Source organism: Hippoglossus stenolepis, chromosome 3 (genome assembly GCF_022539355.2).
Source record: "Hippoglossus stenolepis isolate QCI-W04-F060 chromosome 3, HSTE1.2, whole genome shotgun sequence".
Taxonomy (NCBI): domain Eukaryota; kingdom Metazoa; phylum Chordata; class Actinopteri; order Pleuronectiformes; family Pleuronectidae; genus Hippoglossus; species Hippoglossus stenolepis.
This window is the reverse complement of record NC_061485.1, coordinates 3,107,405-3,126,352: the sequence shown is the minus strand read 5'-3', so window position 1 is coordinate 3,126,352 and position 18,948 is coordinate 3,107,405. Positions and strand designations below refer to the sequence as shown.

The following is an 18,948-nucleotide window of genomic DNA, read 5'->3' as shown; positions in this document are numbered from 1 at the left end:
TATTGACACACGTTGTGCACTTTCACACGTTTGCACACACACGCACACACACAACACACACTAAACTCCACAGCTATGGGAAGATGAGAAACTTCAGATCTGCAGCTCTGTGTGTATTTAAATTCCTCTTTGTGTGTTTTCTGTTTGCATACGAACAGATCATTGTTGTGTCGTTTGAATGTCGTAATCTTTTCTTCACAGAAAGAACTAAAATACAAATATCTCAGTTAATCTCACCACGTCCCCTGAGTGAAAGTATCAAGTCATTTAAATGCTTAAATAATGAACTGTAATTAGCGTCTGATGGACGAATCAGGTTCTCCTGGACTAAATTGACGTCCATCCTCAGCTCTTGTGGATCGTTTCCTTTTCTGTCTCTTTCCTTTAACTCTCGATGTTATTCAGTCGATGTTTGTTTTCTCGGCGACGCTCCCTGATCCAACATCAGTCCCAGGTTAGAGGGTGATACTGATCCCTGACCCAGGAACTACTGAGGTGGGGACTGGTCAAACAAGCAGAGAGGCTGCATTTTTAAAAATAAATACAAATAAATCCCTGTCAGCAGCTGAACTGAATCGACAGACCTGCATCAATTCTTTTAAATGGGTGTCGATGTAAGTAGCTGTCGATGCCCATGCACACTATGAATAACCACAGACACATATAGATCACTTAACGGACTGATCCAGCTTCGTTCACGGCCTTTTAAATGCAACCGGAGCCCTGGTGGGGAGATATTAATAATTCAGACGCATTCCTCTGCACAAACGCATCTTCAACACCAGGATACAACTGGTACAAACGCAGAATTGCATTGTATCATAATGTAATCATTGCTTTGTGATGATTCCACCTGCCTATCTTCCGCTGCATGCTCTTTCCTTTGACCTGATTATTTCATTTCTTTTTATTTAAAGTATTAAGAAGCCTGACCAGAAGTCACACGCTGTATAAAAGCATCTGATGAATCACAATCACAAAGAAAGAAGACGTCTCCAGGGTCAGAACTTTAAAGAGCGCGCATGAAAGGAAAGAGGGGGTGAAAAGAATAAAGAAACACATTCCTCATTCAGTCGGTATTTGCAGAGAGACGTCACCTTTCCTCAATCACTTAGTCTGCTTCTCCGGCATCGCACAGAAAATAGGAAGAAAAATGTTTTGGGAGCTTCAGAAATATTAATTATTCATCCGATCTCCTCTCAACCTTTTATGAAAAGTGTGTCTTCCGGTGCTGCTTCTTCGAGCCCCCGGGGCCACCTGGCTGCGGAAACACCGAATCCCCATTAAGACTTCAGTCGTGTCCGGCGCTGTTCACTTTTACATTATCAGCGACGAAACAAAGTCCATTTGGAACATGTGTAACGCCGCCCTGAAAGATTAATTGGACAGTTGTGCGTGCTCGCCTCCCAACAAAGTTTTGTCCCAGAATAATTGATGGGCTCTGAGAGGCATGTTAAACACTCTCGATTAAGAGAAAACACTTTTCCCCCGAGCACTCGGACAGCGGGATAAAGTGTGCGGAATGAAAAATAGATGACCTGAGAAGACGGTCTATGATATTGTCAACCTGCCACTGTCCCCATCTGTCCGTCTGCACTTCATTTATCAATTTGTTTTTCCGTCTCCAAGTCTCTGGCACTTGCAATAATGCAACTTTTTCCCTTTTTCTATTACTCTCTACTCAAGGATCTGGCTCCATTGGACCTGTGCATGAGCTTTGACCTTCACTGATGACCTGGGTTAGCCTGGGTTAGCCTGGGTTAGCCTGGGTTCATGACAACATCTGAGCAGCATCTCAACTCCTTCCTCTTTCCCCTCCCCCCTCCTGCTGCACCACCGCTCCCTCCCTCCGTTCACTGTGGTGGTGTTTGCCCTCTAATTGGCCTTTTTATGTATATTATGCCCTGTTAGCCTGGTTAGCATATGATTAGCATATTCTCTTGACCCCCGGGTTAATAAGGGCTGCCTTGTTTTCATAGTTTTTAACGCTCATACATTTTCTTCCTCTCTGCAGTTTTGTATTTATACCTTTCCATCTGGCCTCTCTGCTGTATTCCCTCCCTGCTCCCCCCCCCCTCCTCTACCTTTCTCGTTAGTCCTGGTATTTTCCTCCTCTGGCTCCGATAGACTTTTATCCTCTAGATGTTTGGGCTATTCCTTTATTAGCCTCTGATTTGCATTGCCCTCTGACTCCCTGCCCTCTGACTCCCCGCCCTCTGTGACTCCCCGCCCTCTGACTCCCCGCCCTCTGACTCCCCGGCCTCTCGTGCTCTCTGGAAACGGACGTAATGTTTTTATTTGGACAAAGTATCTGCCGGTTGCCTTCCCTGTTTAACTGCCTGCGTGGAGCTCAGGGCTCTATCTTGCAAAGTGGTGCCGGGCGCGACCCGACGGACTTTACCAGGTTCAGGCCAATGCAGTTGTCGATTCCCTGTCCGGTGCCCATGCTGTGTGTGTGTAGCACTTAAACCCCTCTGAGGTGTTGTTCTTAAAATGATGTCGGAGCGTTTCTATCTTGAGTTAGTTGAAAAGGGATTTTCACCAACAACAACCTGGTGTAAAGTCTGAATGGATTATTTAGAGGGTAGAAATGTCCGAGTTCACAAAGTGTGTGTGACCCACAGGGATGATCTGCTCCTGCACGAACGGAATCAGCTTCCCCTGCAGGAGACTGAGGGACTCATCTCTGCTTCTCAGGAGGTACAGAGGGTTGTGGACTAACCAGAAGGTCGGTGGTGATGCCTCAGAAAGAAGTGCTGCTAATAGAAGAGCTGTATGAATGTGACTTGTACTGTAAAGTGTTGTAAAATGTTCTACACAGATACAGTCCATTTACCTTTTCATCATTTATCTACCAGGGTGTAAGCTCACCGGGATATTAAAGGAAACAGGAGGTGGCGCTGTGATTGACGATTAAAAAACTACGCACAGAACTTTTTAAACATGCACCTGACGCAACAACGTCTTTCTTTCCACCCCCTTAATACACCTTCACCTTTAGACCATGAGCTTAGATCATTTATAGAGTATTAACTGTATCTGCAGATTATATGTGCTTCAATTACTAACATCTTCTACTTGTCCAGTACATGTACTTCGATGGTTTGTAGTTGTCGGAGCGACACAAGCTGCAGATTTTGTTTTTGTGAGCAAAGTGAAGTGTACGTTTTGAGTGTGATTCGAGAAACTGAAATAAATACCTTAATATTAGATAAATAAAAATGTGAGTCCTATAACAAAATGTATCAGCAACATGTGAGTGGGGTGGTGAGAGATGAGAGGACGGATGGAGCGATGCAGAGAAATACAGTGAAGGAAAGAAAGGCAGGTGATGGTGGCAAGTGTGCATGTAAACAAAGGCACAGGAAGTAAATCTACTTTCTACTGATCTAATCTCTGGGCACCTCTACTGTTATGATTATGATTTATTTAGCCTTTAAGGGTTAGAGAGGATTAAGAACATCACCAGACTCAACACATTATTCTCTTTATTTTTGCCTTTAGAGATGAATTAAGGATTTTGGCCTTTTGTCGCAACAATCAACCAAAAGCTGATAAAAGCTGATTTCTACAGAAAGACTTTTGTTGACTGACACTGAAACTGAGTGAATCAAAAATGTTAAGGTTGATTCAATCTTTCTTATTCAACCTTTCACTGAAACCACATTAACTTTCTCCCCTGCTCATGAATTTAGAATTATGTATTTAAAAGTCAGTCTGTCCATACATATTAATATTCCTACCTGCACGAGGACACTTTGAGCTAACGTGAGGACGACCGCTCTGTCTGTTCAATCTACTCGGTCACATGACTTAAAGATGCTGAATCTAGTATTTTATCAATAAAACATTTTTATAAATCCACACAATCACCATTACAGCGACTGGTAGCCTCTGTCTCATGCTGAAGCTGCTAATGTCAGGACAGAGGCTAGAATCTGTCGTGTCTATGACTTGAGGGAATTGCAGAGGAGATTATTTATACATAAGAATATTATTATTATTATTGTCACAGTTGAAATGCTCCGTGCAGCAGCTGTAAGTCGTCGCCCTCTCCTGATCGTCACCTACCTGCGTTTGAAGGTGAGGACGACGCCGAGCAGGATGATGATGAACATGAGGATCCCTGCGATCACTCCGGCCATTTTCACTGTGCTGTCCACCTGCTTCTCCGGCTCCATGGCATCCGAGTCCTGAGTGGACGCACCTACACACACACAGACACGCACACACACACACATACAGGTATGCAACATAGTCACGTTGGTATAGGCAACAACTCACAAAGAGCAAAGTTACATACAATTACAAATGAGCACACATGTCCGTGCACAGAAAACATTGACAGACACACAAGTACAATCAAGGAGTCATGCATCCATGGAAAACACACACTCTCTCACACACACACACACACAAAACGTGCGTTAGCCACAACCAACATTTTTATCCCAAGGTGAAGATAAACTAAACAATTCATCCATGTGCAGCCAAACACAACCTACACACGTCATGTCGTGATGTGCAGAGGAGGATGACATATTACTGGCATGCAAAAAAACAACACAACAAACAAATTACTGGGATATACTGAGAAACACAGAGGAGGGGGGTTTGTTCAAAACTGTTATTTCAAAGGGGCGGTAACAGAATTCAGGATTCAGTTTCTCGAAAAAGTACAACAGCTTGGATATTAAATATGGTTTCTCTTTTGAAAACACTTTTAAATGTGGATATTTCATTTTGGAACTAAAAAAGTTTGGATGTGTCAGTGTTGAGCCGGTTTAAATCTTAAAAAACTAACAAATATCACATTCTAAAGTGAGTTAACACTGAATTACATTAAAGCAGCCAACTGGAAACCATTGACATGTGTATATATATATATATATAAATATATATATACTGTATAGCATTTTTTCGAGAATCATCTTGCAGCCAAAAGCAATTAGCACAAGAGAGAATAAAGAGATAAAAAGTAAAGAAGGAGGAGGAAGGAAGGGAGAGTGCCAACATTTTCAAAGCGACAACATTCTTGCAACGACTCCAGACGTGAGGGCAGTGTTGAATGTTTGTGACAAACATTCAACACTGCCCAAGGACAAACAGCGGAGGAAGTCACACAGAGACATCAAGGTTTAACACTCCTCACATGCAGGTGAACATGCAGGACGGGCTCGGAGTCACTTCTTCTCACAAGAAAACAAATGTCAGGGAAGGCGAATACGAGGCTTGTGGTGGATTTAAGAGAAATATATGTTGTTGCAGGTGAGAGACACTGATTTCATTTGTGTGGTTTGATGAAGAGGCCAGAAGGCGAATGGGAGGAGGTGCAGCCGGTGACGGAGGAGTGAGGAGCACGTGCTGCTTCTACTGTCTCACTTCAAGTTTGGTCTGGAACACTGAATTCTGCACCGTGTGATGAACATGTATTATAGTTATAGTATAGTTCACAGGGAACCAAACCACGGAGGAACCTTTTCAGCTTCATGTTGTGTTTCTCACGTTTGTGTCTGCAGGTGCAATGTTGGTCTGAAGTTGGATTTTGTGTTTCAACAACTGTAACTCGATGAAATTCAGAAGAAAAGGCACAAACAGGACAAACTCTTGGTCGAACATGAGTCAGGTCTCGTAAGTCTGGAGGACATTTTGATTTTCCCTTTGTGGGTCTCACAGCAGCTGTGACTCAGCTCCTCTGACTCTTAGTGTTTGTAGTCGCAGGTGGTTTTTGTTGAAAATGCACTAAATGAGTTTTCACAGATTTATCTTTTTTTTCCTGAAGATTTTCTTTCGACGTCTGGATCTGGATATTTTTTTCCCACAATTCCACAGTTTCAATCAATAAAAAAACGTTGAGAACAAGATGATAAGCAGGCGAGCTGCAGGTTATCTAATAAGCACTAAAATATACTGAAGAGGTAATTTACTTGATTGTTTATATACAAAAAGATTAACAGACGATGGACGACTCAAAACTCAACAGTAGACGTTAAATAAATGTTTCTCAAAGACGGTTTCTGACATTTTAGGTTCTTCTTATCACACAAAATATGTTTTTAATTAGTTATTTGACGGGAAAGAATCAGGCTGAAATGGCACGATTAGGTCAAGTGGACGTTAACGGGCGGGACATCGATACCACGGATCAGTCTCCGGCTTTGCCAATCTCCGGCTCCAAAGATGGACACGTTCGGATCTGGTACATTTCGGCTTCATGTCTGGACGGTGCACCATGAGTGTAGACGCGTCAGCCATCTTTAGATACCGTCTATGGTACTTTGTCCTTTTTAAACACAGATGTTCAACTGGCAGATTCTTTCATTGGGCTTCAGAAAAGAGGAAAACTAAAGAATGAGCCGTTTCCCCGGGAATCTTCCGTTAAAGTTCTTTCACACTTTGACATCAATCGACCAAACTACAATCTCCACTAGATACCTGCGTGTTCAGGTGACATGTTGTGTCCATCAAACACTGGCTCCACTCCAACGTACACCCTGACCTCTCAGAGAGACTCTGCTCTATTGGACCCAAAAGGGACGAAGAAGATGAACTGAACTATTAAACCAAACCTGCCGCCGTTTGTCGGAGGATGACTGAAAACATCCGAGGCTCCACAACCCAACGAGAGAAACAGAAAGGCGATGGTGATGAAGGCCAGAGATGAAAAAATAAAATGAATAAATTAGCAGGACACACAGAGAGATGTGGGGTATAACGGAGAATACGAGCACATTGGGATGTAGGGAAATCGTTTTGAAGGAAAGAAAGATGGAGATGGCGAGATGAGGGGATGGTGAAGAGAAAAGTAGAAACAGGGGGAAAGAGCGGAAGAAGATGAATTACAGAAAAAGAGAAAGACCCTGGGACCCTGCACATGAATGCACCTGTTCCCTCACAGACACGCGGCGTCTTGTTCTAACCTTGACAGACAAAGGCGGCCGATTAATATAGTGATACTGCTGTGTGGGAGTTCAGTCTAATCCCCTGTCTCGCTCGTCTTCGCCCCCTCTGCAATAACAACACAAGGTTGGTAGTGGAATCCACCGAGATAAAGGCTGAAGCACCTAACCTTGGCACGCTTTGTAATAGCTGCCACGGTGACGGCAGCCACGAGACGTTCCTTTAAAAACCCTCAATGCCTTCGATGACAACACGTTCAGCGTCTTTGAAACACGATCACAGACAGAAAAACACATCTGTCACTCTTCACAGCCTTTTCTCCCTGCAGGTCTTCGATGGGAACGAGATGACAAGTGGACATTTTGACGATGGACTTCACTATTGGAAGCTGCAAGAGACGCCACAAAATCTGTAAGAAGACGACGACGATGATGCTCTAAGGTGAACAAATACAGCTGCAGTCACAAACACGTATTTGCATCCATGGCCTCTCTCTTGGCACCGATCCGCTCCACACACTGGATTATCTTCAAGTCCACTTCAGCTCGGACGAGAACAGGGGAAGGTGTCGTGAGAATGGATGTGAGGAACGTGGTCGGGCTAAATAAAGAGGAGCGCTTGAATCTTTTCCCAAACCCAAACAACTCCTGGGGATGGACAGGGTTTGTTAGACTGCCCGAGCAGCACTTGATATATGGTGGACAAACTGGTGCACAGCAGTCATCGTACCAACATTCATCACCAGCATTCTGCTCGGTGGACGACCCGCTCTAACCCCTGAGCCACAGACCCCTTACATGAAGATAATACAACCTCCACCAGAGAGGTGATGTTCTCACAACGGTCCATTTGTCTGTTTGCAGGATTTAAACTCAACTTAGTGAAAGGATGGGAGACGGTTCAAGAAAGCAGACTGGGACAATCTTTCATATATTTTCACTTCTGCTTCTTCTACCTCCACTCATCACTATAATCCATCTGCAGATATTTATTTCACATTTCAAACAAAAGCTTCACTTGCTTCCTGCTACATGTTTGCTTGACCGATGTATTTTGACTCAATCAGGTGTGATTTGCATAAGTGTGCAGCCCGCTGTTTTAACACCTTGAAGGAAATAGCCTCCGGCCACTTCCTGATTGGCCTGTGACCCTGCAATCAGCAGAGGTGTGTAGAAGTGTGTATCTCAGCTTGTGTGTGTGTGTGTGGGTGTGTGTGTGTCGAGCACAGTACAGTGACTCAAAAGCCTCGAGCGGTCGTGTGGAGACGAGTTCACACGTTCCCCTGCGGTGTGCGCGCCCTGGTAATCGCCCCACAGCTGTATTAAACTTCAATTCCCCTCCTGAGTGATCCGCAGTGTGTATCACCTGACACATTACACCGTGACCCCATTTGTTCACACTCCACCGGCCCACGTGCTGATTGGGTTCAGCGGTTCATGATGTAACAGTGAGGAACACCATCTGGCAACGGGTTCAGCTCCATTTAACACTGTGATTGGCCGGTTTGGGAGCCACTCGGCCAATCAGCCTGAAACCCTGACGGGGTTCTGACCGGGGCGGCGGAGAGGTGATCTAATGCAGCTGAGTCCGTTAGGGGGGGTGGGGGTCGGCACAGCAAAACAGGATTGATTGACGACCGGTGGGGACACAATACGGAGGGCGCCGCGGCCTCGTTTGTTATTGTACCGTCAGCGTCATGGTAACAGGTGGCCCGTGAATATGCACAATTTATGGATCCATCTTGCTGCCGAGCCGCCGCTCCTGGCAGGTGTTGTGGGTATTATGTTGTTGGCACCCGTCAGACACTGGGACGGCCTCTCGCTGCACAACACACTTCACCACGGGACTCGTCCGGAGCTTTTATTAAATGGACATTTCAACAACGGTCTTGCAACAATCACGAATGGTCCTCGGAATTTGACAATAACTAAAGCTCAGAGTTGTTTTTATCCACCGAAAAAATGACTCGGGGGATCGAACAGAGTGACGGGGATTTAAATAACTAATCAAATATAATGTAAATGGGTTATTTGTCTCTATTTGTCCACCGTGCAATACGCTGCTGTTGGCTGTGGCAACTCCTGCAACCCTGAGAGAATAAGCCGTATCGACATATGTAGATTTAAATGTGTTTTAACTGAGTCTCAAGGTATTTTTCAGTGTTTGGAGTAAAAAGATGCAGATGTTTCAATTCATTTTACGACTCCGTTAAATACGCACTGAGGAAAACTCCGGTGTCAGCGAGCTGCCAGTCATCCAGTGGGTTGTGTTGAGAAACGTCGAGAACACATCAAACCTTGAAATGTTCGGACTGCAGCTCCTCCCTGTTCGGGCGTCATGCTGTCCATCACTAGAATCAGTGTGTGGTTGCATGGCTACGTTTGCCCAGTGCGACAATGCTTCCACAGATTTTAAAAGTCCAGCATAGTGCGATATAATAAAGTGCGATGTTAACCTGGTGCTGAATGGTCGACAGCCTTGGGTGAACTGAATGTTACAGAGATTAAACATAACGAGGGCGAAGGATCAATTTGTTTTCTCAAAAAATCAATATGCTTTCTTAAATGTACTTTTTTCTAAAAGACCAAATCCTAATATTTACTTCTATCCATGAATCCTTGCGGTAACAAACCACTGCACATGATGTGAGGGAGGGCGGGTCTGTGTGGTAACGGCCAGAAGAGGCTCTTTAAATGTCTCTTTCCCTGTAAAGTTGTCCCCGGAGAGAGACACGTGAAACCATCGATCGGAGAAGTATAACTGCTCCACCTGTCTCTGTACATGTCTGAATTCACAGCCACTTGGCCTTCGCAGTGATGGGCTGTCCACCGGGGGAATACTGTGTGGACAACAACACAGCTACTGGCGGATATATCAGGGTCGTGCAGCGACGCACCTCGACGATGAGAAAATAAAGTGATCAAATGCCGACATAACAACGTGGAGACGCATTAAGTTTGTGTTGTGCATTCGATACCCCAGCTTGCTAATGGACACTGAGGGACAGCAAAGCAGAGACGAACTGAGCTCGAACCCCTGACGTCTTTATTCAGGTATTTCTATTGGTTCAGCTCGACCAATGGACAGAAATAAACCGTATCTTACCTCAACTTTGATTCATGTTATTTAATTGTACTTGACGGTGATGGATAGAGCAAAGTTCCCAGACTTCTCAGTATCCAACCCCCCCCTGCTCAACATATCAGTGCCATGAGACTTGGGGACCCCCCCCAGTTATCCCTGGAGTGGTCGAGGCAGACAAAGGATATTGATTTCAGCTTGTGGGCAAAAAACCCATCACCTACGTGCACATGTTGCAAAGTTTTCTGTGGCTGCAAATTGACCGGCTGCAACCGACGCTGTTGCTAAAGCTGTCGTTGATGACATTTAATAAAACTGTATTAATTCCAATCAAAATACTGTTTTATCATCAAGAAAATATACTTACGACGTACTTTGATTTAAAAATCCTTACATCGCATGTATTCAAGGTGGCAGCTTTACTGAGCAGGATCACGATTACTTTACCTCAATGTTACAGCATTTAAAATAAAACACTGTGTTTGAATGTCTTGTATCTCAATGCGGAACAGAAAGAGAGTAACAGCGTTGTTGTTTTTTTTTATTATTATTCCCCCGACTTGTAGAGCATGATACAATTATCAGGGAGGAATTATGGGTAAAACCAGAGATATTAAAATCCTAATCTCATCCAAATGGAGAGAAGATTGACTTTCCTAACCACCAACGCACCACAGCAGCCATGACGGTATATTAAACACTGCTACTGTGTGTGTGTGTGTGTGTGTGTGTGTGTGTGTGTGTGTGTGTGTGTGTGTGTGTGTGTGTGTGTGTGTGTGTGTGTGAGTGTTTGAGCGACTTCATTGTTTTCTAAATGTATTTGAGTGGAAAGTAAATTCTAAAATAAGGTTAACATTAACACAGTTGTGTGACTCATATATCTGCTGCGGTTTGGTGTGTGTGTGTGTTTGTGGGTGAATCATTTTCTAAAGCACACGTGCACATCTTCACATTGCATGGTGTGTGTGTGTGTGTGTGTGTGTGTGTGTGTGTTTGCTGGTTCTGTGTACGAGTGTGTTAATGTGAAGGTTTTCAGTTGTTTGTCAGCAGCTGTGTGGTTCATCCTCTGGGGATTAAACGTTAGCATGGCTGAGTGTGTTTAACAGGATTACTAATCTGAACGATGCTGCCACAGCGCTCTGTGAGTCCCTGTGTGTGTGTGTGTGTGTGTGTGTGTGTGTGTGTGTGTGTGTCCTTTTTTTTTTTTTAATGTACCTTTGATTGTGTTTCTGAATATTTTGTGTGTTTGTGTATGTAACAACCCACCTGTGTATCATTGTGTGTTTGCGTGTGTCTGTGCGGCTTTTCCGGATGTGTGCTTGTGTGTCTGTTTTATTGTGCGTGTGGGGGGGGTCAGACGATGATGGATTAAAATATCCTCAGTAAACAATAAAGGACAATGCTAATACTTTCCTCTAAACCTCTCTCTCACACACACACACACACACACACACACACACACACACACAGAACAAATGGATACCATTAATGCTGACATTAATTTTAAGGTCATCAGAACTCGCTTCACTAAGTACTTCAGAGCTTTAAAGAACTAAAACGACTTAAATGCTCTTTCATGGTCTCTATGGAGCCTGTTGTGGGGGGGGTAACACTGACATGTGTGTGTGTGTGTTAGTGTGTCTGTAATATTGAAAAGTAAAACCATTGTTGTTGTACAATTTTCGTGATATTTTTCTATGATGTTACTCAGAATTAAACTCGCACCTCGCCCGAGGCTGATTGACACCTCGTCAGCGCCGCAGACTCAGAGCACGATGATAATGTGAAATACCGTCACTGGTTCTCAGCTGCTCCGAGCTTTATGAGTTAGTAATAAGTTAGTTCTAAATAATTAAAACGGGACTCACATGCCTACGCCAAGTCTTCTTAAACTCAACCTGCACCAGACCACAGTCCACTAAATATGCCAGATTCTTTCAAATCAAGATCTCTGGGGGAAAAAAGTCCTTTCTCACAATTCTGAGGGAAGTGACAAAGAAGTGCTGGATCAGCCATTTTCTTTGGCTCTGCTCCCCCTCCTTTCCCATTCTTCAGACAGGTCTGAGTATCTGTTTATTAGTTTTTTTGTGTAATTCTGTGGACTAACTAACAAAAAACTAACCAACCAACAAACGAATAAATGAACAGGAGCTAAAACTTAAGGTCCAAATTGATTCTTCTAAAAAAAAATATCGACCTCATGAACCCATTAGGTTGAGAGCTTCTGTCCCACAACGTTTTCTGAAAGGCAGCGATTTGATTTGATTATGTTTAAGTTATTAATTGCTGTAGTCTTCTAAAGTCTATTTGCTTCTGGGTTGGGAGCGTTGGAACAGCCCAGTTGACCCGGCATCGAACTGGAGGTAGAAACCAAACATCACGAGTGAACCCATCGTCTCACTCTTCTGTGCTGTTCCGTCTCCCTTCATTCCTTCTGCACACACTTGCTTTTCCTTAAATCTGTTTTCCTCTGTCTTTGCTCGCTCCTTTCAACCCGTCGCTCTTTCTCCCTCTCCATCCCCAGATGCACCGCCAGGGTGACTTCTTTACGACCCGGTCAAGATTTACACGGGGACAAGCGAGCATTTTGTTGCATCGCCGCGAGGAGCAGATGGAGAATTCATGGCAGAGCTGGAAGGGCGAACTTAGCATAAGGCAACAATTTCCTACAAGGTCTGTCTGGCAGCGAGCGAGGCAGGTACGCCTGCACACACAACGCTCCCCAAGAAATCCTTGAGCCCGAGTCAGTCTCCGAGCCGGATCTGTGCTTTTCCTCAGCTCTGCTCTGTCATTCTCTGTCATTCTCTGTTTTTTTGATCCTCTCCTCCTCTCTTGGGTTTTATTTATTTAGTCTATTTCTCTTTTGCTCTCCGTCTCCCAGCTCCCGTCCCTCGATATTTCTCTGTCGGCTGCAGATGAAGTCGACCCCTCGCTCTACGGCGCGAGCAGCACTTCACCCGTTTGCCGACTGGTGCCTTGTCCTTAAAATGCCACATCATCACCAGATATTCCCCCAACAAACATCCCCGAGTTTTTTTCTTATTTCTTTTCACCGCCTGACTCAATCTGTTGCAAATCCACAGAGCAAAGTGAGTCACTGAGCAGCGAGCAGGCAGCACTTGGTGATGATGATGGGAAAATAGGAGGAGGATGGGTTGTAAAGAGCAGTGTGTGTGTGTGTGTGTGTGTGTGTGTGTGTGTGTGTGTGTGTGTGTGTGTGTGTGTGTGTGTGTGTGTGTGTGTGTGTGTGTGTGTGTGTGTAGGTTGATGACAAAGATAATATCAGATACGATTCCTTCAACGTTTGACTTTTCTGCAGTTCAGTCACGCACGTTCACATCACGCACACAGACACACACACACACACCGAAAGCCACATGTTGCATCAGTATTACGCGGCGCCGGAGTCGGTTACAACACGACTCTGTACACCGCCAATTATAATCGACCTCAGGACTAATGGTAATGGGAATTGAGGCTGACATTGAATACCGGTGTGTGGACGACAAGGGGGCGGGTTTGATGCCGCTGCGAACTACACAACCCAAACGTGTGCGAGGGATGCAGCCGCTGCCAGTGGAGCCGTCCCACGTCAAATAAACGTTTTGCAAAGATGGATTCTGTCATATTAGGGAGTTTTAATCACATCTGTTGGACGTTTGGCTTCATTTCTGAATAGTGGCGAGGCATCGTCCATCTTTGTTGCAGCCGCCATAACGGCCCTGACAAATACTGATCATATTCTGTAACTCGTGTAAATGTGAGATTTTTCTGCAGGTTTCTTGTGTTAAAATAATAAAGATTAGATTCTTTTTTTGCTGCAGTGTGAACTCAGCTTTGTGCGTTTGTGTTAAGTCAACTTAGTGTGATTGAACACCAGGACTGTTCTGCAAATCCACCTGGTCAAGATCCCAACGTCCTTTTTACAATTCACGGTATCGTGAAACATTTCCAGCTGGATTTGGTGGCAGCACAACAAGAGCCGACACATTTCACTGTCTGACGCATTGAGCTGAGTGTGAGTTGATGTTTTCCCCGGACACGGAGTCGAAGAGAAGTCATTAACTTCGAGCTTCGGTGCTGCGGCTCTAAAACCACACGAGGTGAGTTAAACAAGTGGGTTCAGCTGCTGCCACTGGACGAATGAGAGTCACAGGTAGTTCACTGGATCAAGAGTTTCACCTCAAGGGTTGTTTGTCACTTACAGACTCACTGCAGCTGAAAACATGATATTGACATGTGCTTGTGCTTCATTGTTTTATGCACACGTTTACATTTTATGGTTTTATTGCCAAGTAATCATCAGAGAGTGGAGACAATGATGAGTGGAACTGCTTATTTAGTCCTCGTCCATTCAGACTAACGCAACAAGTAATAACCGTTAAAATAATAACTGTAAATGCGTTTTGCGTCGAAATGAAATGTGCTCTTATGCTCTCATCTGCTTTGAGTAAATCAACCCCGGCTTCCTGCGAATGCAATCTATATTTATTCAATTCAGGATTTCACCAGTGTCCACAGTTGTGCATGATACGCATAAATCTTTGTGCAACTTCAATTTCCCTCAGGACACAACGAGTGTTATTGTATTTATGTGAAGTCATCTCGTATTCCTGACGAATCACCGTGACAGCAGTTTACCGCCGCCGCCCGATTCCCTGTTGTGTCCCCATTGTCCAACTCAACAATTTGATTGTGTCGCTGAATGACATTAATATGCTGCAGCCACGTCTCTGCACTGGTGAATAAATACATGCAGGATTAGCACGGATGTGGTTTTTCAGAAAAGTTCAGCAAACAATGTTTAGCTTCTGTGTGTGTTTATTGCAAGTGGATGATTGGATTATTCAAAGGCTGCATTAAAACTAAATCAATAATAATTGATCTGATTTCACCATGGAGGACTTTCTCTCATTATAGGTGTCATGACAATAATATGAAATATTAGATTTTCCTTGACATCACAGCATTTTTCCCCCCCGAGGTATTTGTGAGGTGCAGTAATTGGTGAGACATCTTTTTAAAGGTCGGATGTCTCATTATTGAAAGTCGCCCATGTATGTATTTAATTACCTTCCTTTTTGTAGCATTGCTGATGAAGGAAAAGGTTTGAAAACACTCTGCTGATTATTCTTTCAAATGCAAGGCCACTTCTTTAAAATCCAACATAGAGGAAAAAAGATCAGACTTGGTCGAGCGGACTGTCTGTGAGCCAGGCGCACGTTTGAAACGCTGCTACAAAACAAACGCCAGGGACTTTAATGTGAAAGCTTGATGACGAGGGTGTAAAGTCAGGCGAGTGAAGAGTGGCTTCGGTGAACGGTGGACGACGGCGTGGTGGATTGATCGAGTTCAGGCTTCGGGGCAGAACCGAAACCGAACATCTGGAGATCAATCCACCACGGAAACAAACAACCCTGGATGACGGCTCGGCCAAATCAGTGTTTTTAACATCTGTAACAGCAATACTGATATTTAGGATATAACACGGGGTTTGGAACAGTGACCTTTGCTTTGGTAAACCCGACGTTTTTAAAACCATATTTAGCCCCAATATGGTGAAAGTCTCGTTGCCAGTCGAGTTATGATACTGACTTCTAAGAAATATCGGCTCTTTTAAAGGTAAAAAGGTTTCGTCTGCGTGTTTACTTTAGATGAATCCCTCTGATAAACACAATATTTTAAGGGATATTGTGAACGGAGAGGAAACCTAAAAGTTAAAGATGAATATTTGAGGAAGAGAAATGTACCGATCGATACTACGTGAAAGGAAAATCATCACCGTCCAATGTAGTTTCAAAACACTTGTTTTTGTGAAATCGAACAGGAAAGAGTCAAATCGCCTTTGAATAAAATATGTATTTTAAGGGTTTAATTGGAATTTTTGGAGGAGACAAATTCTTCACTCGTTCCTCTAATTAATTGGGTTCTGTAGATTTTGAAGACAAGTGAAAATAGAAGCAACATGGTTCCCCTGCATGTGTGTGTGTGTGTGTGAGTGTGTGTTTGTGTGTGTGCATGCACGACACAGAGAGCGGAGGTTCAAACACAGCCAGCGACACTCGAAGCACAGCAGACATGCAAACAAATGAAAAGATGGTAATAGGAAGGGAAGACAAAAACAAAACAAAGCAAAGAACAGAAAAAAACAAAAAACCAAAGAGGCGATAAAGATAAAGAGGTTTGTGGGGCAGGGGGGACAACCAAAATGAAAACGGGTTGGTGTCGCGTTCATGGTTTTTTACTGTGATGAAGAAAGTGTAACATAGGGAGGAAAGTATTCTGCCTGTGAAGCAATAATCACCTTCGCTTGGGATGACTAGAATGTACGGCGTTGTTATTTGTCCCCTACCTATTACCACTAAGGCCAAGGGCCGCACGTCCCCGCCGGAAAGCATGAGAGAGAGAGAGAGGAGAGAGAGAGAGAGGGGGAGGGGGAAGAGAGAAAAACAAACAACAACCAAAAAAAAAAGAAGAAAAGAAGAAGAAAGTCTAAGAAATAAAGACGAATAGTTTTTCTTTCTCCGTTTCGTCAGGGTTCGGATCTCCCTGCTTTTCAAAGTGCACAGTCTGTCTTAGAGGAGAGAAGTTACAGTGGTGAGAGGTCAAACTAGCACATTGAGGTCAGTGGCTAACACGGGACGGAGCCAGGAAGTCAACTAGCAACCTGACCTGGCCCCTCCCCCAGATGTGTTGGTTTGTTAACAGGGAGTGATTCGATGAACGCAGATGTGGTGCTGGGGGAGTCTGTCAGCTGGGATTGTTAAGAAAAAAATAAAGGGAGTAGGAAATGGAAGACAAAAGAAATGAGGTGATGGTTGAAAGAAAAGAAATTAAAAAAAGTGTGAACTTTGTGGCAAAGTTTGGGCAAAAAGGGTAAAAAAGGTTCCTGCCTCTGGGTTCAGTTCATCCAGAGAAATCAGCTCAGTTAATACTTAAGTTTACATTAATACGTTTTTTATATATATCAACTATGTCGAGGCAACTAGGAGGCTGAAGTCGAACCCCCGTGAGTCGAGTCGCTCACAAAATAGAAATAATCTCTGGATTAAATTCAGTGATACGAAGAACCAGGTTTTCAGAGATCAGGACAAAGTGTCAACGAGATCAACTGCAAAGACGCAATGATGCGTGACAAGGTCTCCTGATGTAACACAACAATGGATCAGGCTAATAAAGCTAGAGGGTCCCCCGTGATTGTTATTCTCTTCACCAGGAAACTAGGAAACACGACTTGACAGGCTAACTGATCGCTAGCTACCAGTCAGCTACACGTTAGCATTTTTATATTTACCTCCGCCAAAGAGGCTTGATTTTCACCCCCGTCTTTTATTTTTTAGCTTTCTTTAATATTGTGAAATACGATATTTCCACTGTTTTTTGTTGAAATAAAAATATTCAGAGGACTAATATCAGTGAGGACTGTTCAAAGGGACTGTTGGGCCTTGGCGGAGGTGTGAGCTCTACGCAGTGAGATCCTAGTTTGCACGTGGAAGTTTTACTAAATGTGCGGCGTGGCCTTAAGTTCCATTACCCGGCTGAAAACATGGTTCTTTAACTGAATCCGACTCTTTTATGCCTAAATCTCGATCCTGCCCCCCCGTGCAGCAGCTGAGCTCCCTCATTAGAACACACTGACCCAGTAAAGTGGCATTTATCCCTGCGATCGGCTGCTGCAGAGAGCGGATGGCAGGTATTGGAACAAATTAGTCATAGTCCTTTGGTAAATTAGCCATCTGCATTGCCTCAGAACACTACCCACATATCAGAAAGTTCCAGTGCCACAAAGTTAAAAGCATGTCTTCTTGTCGAGCACACACACACACACACACACACATGCACACAGACAGAGAGCAGCCTCCACCCACAGCACCTCCCACTCACAAAGAAACACACAGCCTGGGAAAAATGGATGGCGTGAGAAGAAAAAAATAAAATAAAAACGATATAAAAGAGACAAATGTGAGCACATGAGCAATAAGTGCCTGATGCAGGAGAGAAATAATAAGAGAGCGAGAGAACGACAGAGGAAGGAGATGTGGAGAAATCAAATAAACGTGCGATGCAGATGAAAAAAAAAATGAAATAGGAGAAAAGAGACGAGGTGAAGAAAATCAATAGCGAGCTGAAAAAGCTTTCAGTGCACATTGCCTGGCACACAAATGGGTGTATTTGCCAGAGATGAGCAGCAAATAAAGATGGTCGACATGGGGGAAGCACAACAGAAGAGGATGAAATGGGTTCTGGGCGGGGGGGGGGGCTAACGCTTTAGCCTCCATCCGCCGGGTTTAATGAACGCGGTCAATCGGTATGTAATGGCCCTGGTGTTCCACTTCACACACTGATGAGCAACATGGACGCGGAGCGAGATGGAAAAAGAGAGAGAGAGAGAGAGAGAGAGAGAGAGAGAGAGAGAGAGAGAGAGAGAGAGAGAGAAGAGAGAGAGAGAGAGAGAGAGAGAGAGAGAGAGAGAGAGAGAGAGAGAGAGAGAGAGAGGGCTGGATGGAGGAAGGGACGAGGGAGAGCGTGAGACAGAAATGGGCAATGAAAGAGAGGAAAGGTTTGGGGAGGAGAGACGGAGATGGAATGCGATGCAACGAAAACCATGCAGGGTGACATGGGTAGGATGTGGGGTCGCCTGGGCTAAAGTTTAAAGGGTTTAAAGTGTGTGTGTGTGTGTGTGTGTGTGTCTCATCTGAAGTACTGTGAATCTCCTCTAGGGGGCTCATGTAACGTCACTGAGACACAGTCGTTGTTTAGCGTCATGCTCAGCGTCAGTGGAAGGCTGCTCATACCTTTGTTAGCCAGGCGGACACAGTTGATTTTGGTTTCCTGCGAAGACACAGACAGACAAGTTGGGTTAGTGAACTTCAAGAGAGGAGTGTGGACGTCTCACATCAGCCGAGTTTCAGCGTCAGTTGATGGACGGAGCAAGAAGAAACACCAAGTCAGTCATAGAGTCATAGT

General features: G+C 44.3%; 1 protein-coding gene and 1 long non-coding RNA gene across 14 annotated transcripts in view; one reads left to right on the top strand and one right to left on the bottom strand.

Annotated features, from left to right (window-relative positions):
- Nucleotides 1–18,948, bottom strand: part of ptprt (protein tyrosine phosphatase receptor type T) — a 254,304-nt gene that overhangs the window by 78,362 nt on the left and 156,994 nt on the right. For 8 of the 13 annotated variants that reach the window (XR_004695112.2, XM_035152935.2, XM_035152937.2 and 5 more), the window contains exons 15-17: nucleotides 18,777–18,813; nucleotides 16,286–16,342; nucleotides 4,072–4,207 (exon numbers count right to left, since the gene is read on the bottom strand). Coding sequence is in view for 12 of the 13 variants with exons in the window: in XM_035152935.2 (XP_035008826.1) it covers nucleotides 4,072–4,207; nucleotides 16,286–16,342; nucleotides 18,777–18,813 (230 nt within the window). In the remaining variant the exon portion in view is untranslated. The remainder of the gene's footprint in view (nucleotides 1–4,071; nucleotides 4,208–16,285; nucleotides 16,343–18,776; nucleotides 18,814–18,948) is intronic. The other 5 variants (XM_035152941.2, XM_035152942.2, XM_035152944.2 and 2 more) reach the window with 1 other exon arrangement.
- Nucleotides 18,478–18,948, top strand: part of LOC118105320 — a 7,260-nt gene continuing 6,789 nt past the window's right edge. The window contains exon 1 of the long non-coding RNA XR_004695113.2: nucleotides 18,478–18,602. This is a non-coding gene — a long non-coding RNA (uncharacterized LOC118105320). The remainder of the gene's footprint in view (nucleotides 18,603–18,948) is intronic.